Source organism: Eptatretus burgeri, chromosome 9 (genome assembly GCF_056783735.1).
Source record: "Eptatretus burgeri isolate ZD-2024b chromosome 9, Ebu_testis_v1, whole genome shotgun sequence".
Lineage (NCBI taxonomy): Eukaryota > Metazoa > Chordata > Myxini > Myxiniformes > Myxinidae > Eptatretus > Eptatretus burgeri.
This window is the reverse complement of record NC_140969.1, coordinates 39,307,632-39,309,799: the sequence shown is the minus strand read 5'-3', so window position 1 is coordinate 39,309,799 and position 2,168 is coordinate 39,307,632. Positions and strand designations below refer to the sequence as shown.

Below are 2,168 nucleotides of genomic sequence, written 5' to 3'. Positions count from 1 at the left end.
CATCATGGCTGCTCAATGAAAGAGTGTTTCTAAGTCATTCCCTTCAGCTACTGTTACACTAGCTTGCTTCTTGGTAACTGGATACGCACCACGTGACAAAATCTTTGCATCATTGTCTCCATTTGCTGCAGATGTTCCAGGGTACCTCTGGATCTCACAAATGCACCACACATGTATGTTTTTCCTCCCAAAGTGTTTGTTTCCCCAATTTGCCGAGTTCGTTGCGAATAAATCTCAAGATTTGGGATTTAAATTTTTTTTTTTTCCTCCTAAAGTTTTTCATACATTTTGGTTTTCAGTTTCAAACAACAATTTATCGTTTTCATTAATTACGAACACCGTGAATACGAAATAATTTAAACTTTAAACAAACATAAAAGGTTATAATTTGAAGGACACCATTGCATAAACCATTAATCTCACCTCGTCAAGTCGGACATAACGAGGAGGGAGGTTCGAGAAGTTAAATTCTCAGATAAAAGAACTTCGAAAGGATAAGGAAAGGGTTCGAGGTGCAAAGTTAAAAACACAGTATTAACCAACTTAATGTCTCTTGTTCAATCCACTCTACAACCTCTTCGATGACCCCAATTGTATTCCCACCTTGTTAGGTCACTCACCGTGAACAGGTTCCAACGGCAAAACCCGAAGAAACACACGACGTTCAGAGAGATCAGAAGAACGTCTGTCTGATCCATCGTTCAAACGGGCACTGGATTGACAACTGGAAGTCAAGGGCAACAATAACAGCTAGACTTCTCTGTGACGTCAGTTCCTATTGTGACGTCACACGGGATTAAGCAACAGGCACAGCACGCAAAATTAACAGGCGATTATATTATCCGTTATCATTCGAAAATGTCGCGTTTTCCTGAACCTTTAACTCATTGTACTATCACAGAATGAGGATAATAGACACAGTTTACAGTTTACTCGCCAGGATCGCTGCCGGTTCTCATCAATCCTTATGAAAGTGATTGTGGTTCTGGGGGCATAATGTTTGATGAGCTGCCCTGAGGGTAGGGCTTTTTGAGAGCGCATGGGTGATCTTAATAATGAAGCCTCAGGAACACGATTCCATGTGGAGTTCTCGATGTGGTGATTGCACCAGTTCACATACTCGACAGAATAAATCAAATTTTGGTTTATATTCTATTTTTTTGTGGGTGCTTAAAACATTTCTGTACACCCACTCAGTAATCATTTAATATCACCTTTCTCAAAGAAAAATGTTTACAGACAAGCGCCTCACGGAAAGAAAGTGCGCGGGCGCCATATTTGGTCGGCAAGCGAAACCGGCGAGAAATGGTAAACAAGACCTAACAAGGCCAATTGTTTAACAATAACCTTCCATTGCAGTCTGTCAGAATAACGAGATTACCGTGCAAGATCGGAGAACGACAGATTCTCTCGTTGCCATGGAAGCGACGACAACCAACATGGCGGCGCGCATGGAATTATGGGAAAAAAATCTGAAAACCCTCCGTCTTAAAATAGCCCACTGGTCTTTTCCAGCACTCTTGTACATTTGCTCGCTTTCGATGCAATTCGAAGCGGAGATTTCAAACCAACAGTTTTAACCCAAATGGATACAAATATTCACTCTCGGTTCCGTGTTCAACAATGACGTTTTTCACAGGCCGTCACAGTCTTACGTCACATCCTGTACACTGTACACTGGGCAATCCTTTCTACTTTACCTGTTGCATCTCACCTAACTTGTGATGCCGGGTTTGGGATGAGTGTGAATGTTTATTTGGTTCCCAAGCAGTAAAAATGAGAAGTGTACTCGGTGCAGTGCACACATCCGCCACGAAATACCTGATCCACGAGAACATATTGGGCCCAATACATGTTTGAAATATCATGTTGTACAGTATCTCTCAATGGTGAAGAATCAGTTTAAAAATCAAATAATTGTTGTATCCAGATCCGGATGTTCACCAAAATCGAAACGATTAGTCGTGGTCACACACCCAACCTGTCCACCAAGTTTCATCCGAATCCGTTCACAACTTGTTGAGATATCGTGCTTCACATTGGTTTAGCCCTATCTCGCAATGGTAAAAAAATCGCTGTCAAAATTATCAGATCTGGATCCAGATTCGGATCTTCACCAAAATCTAATAAGTTCGTCCTTGTCACACACCCAACCTGTCCACCAAGTT

General features: G+C 41.6%; 1 protein-coding gene across 10 annotated transcripts in view; it reads right to left on the bottom strand.

The window, feature by feature from the left end:
• Nucleotides 1-1,447, bottom strand: part of LOC147019951 (uncharacterized) — a 140,623-nt gene extending 139,176 nt beyond the window's left edge. For 9 of the 10 annotated variants that reach the window (XM_085894855.1, XM_085894859.1, XM_085894849.1 and 6 more), the window contains exons 1-2: nucleotides 1,382-1,447; nucleotides 621-724 (exon numbers count right to left, since the gene is read on the bottom strand). In XM_085894855.1, coding sequence (XP_085750981.1) covers nucleotides 621-698 — 78 coding nt within the window. In that variant the 5' untranslated portion in view covers nucleotides 699-724; nucleotides 1,382-1,447. Of the gene's footprint in view, nucleotides 1-620; nucleotides 1,149-1,381 lie in introns of those variants that run through there. The other variant, XM_085894850.1, reaches the window with a different exon arrangement.
• Nucleotides 1,448-2,168: the final 721 nt, after the last annotated feature.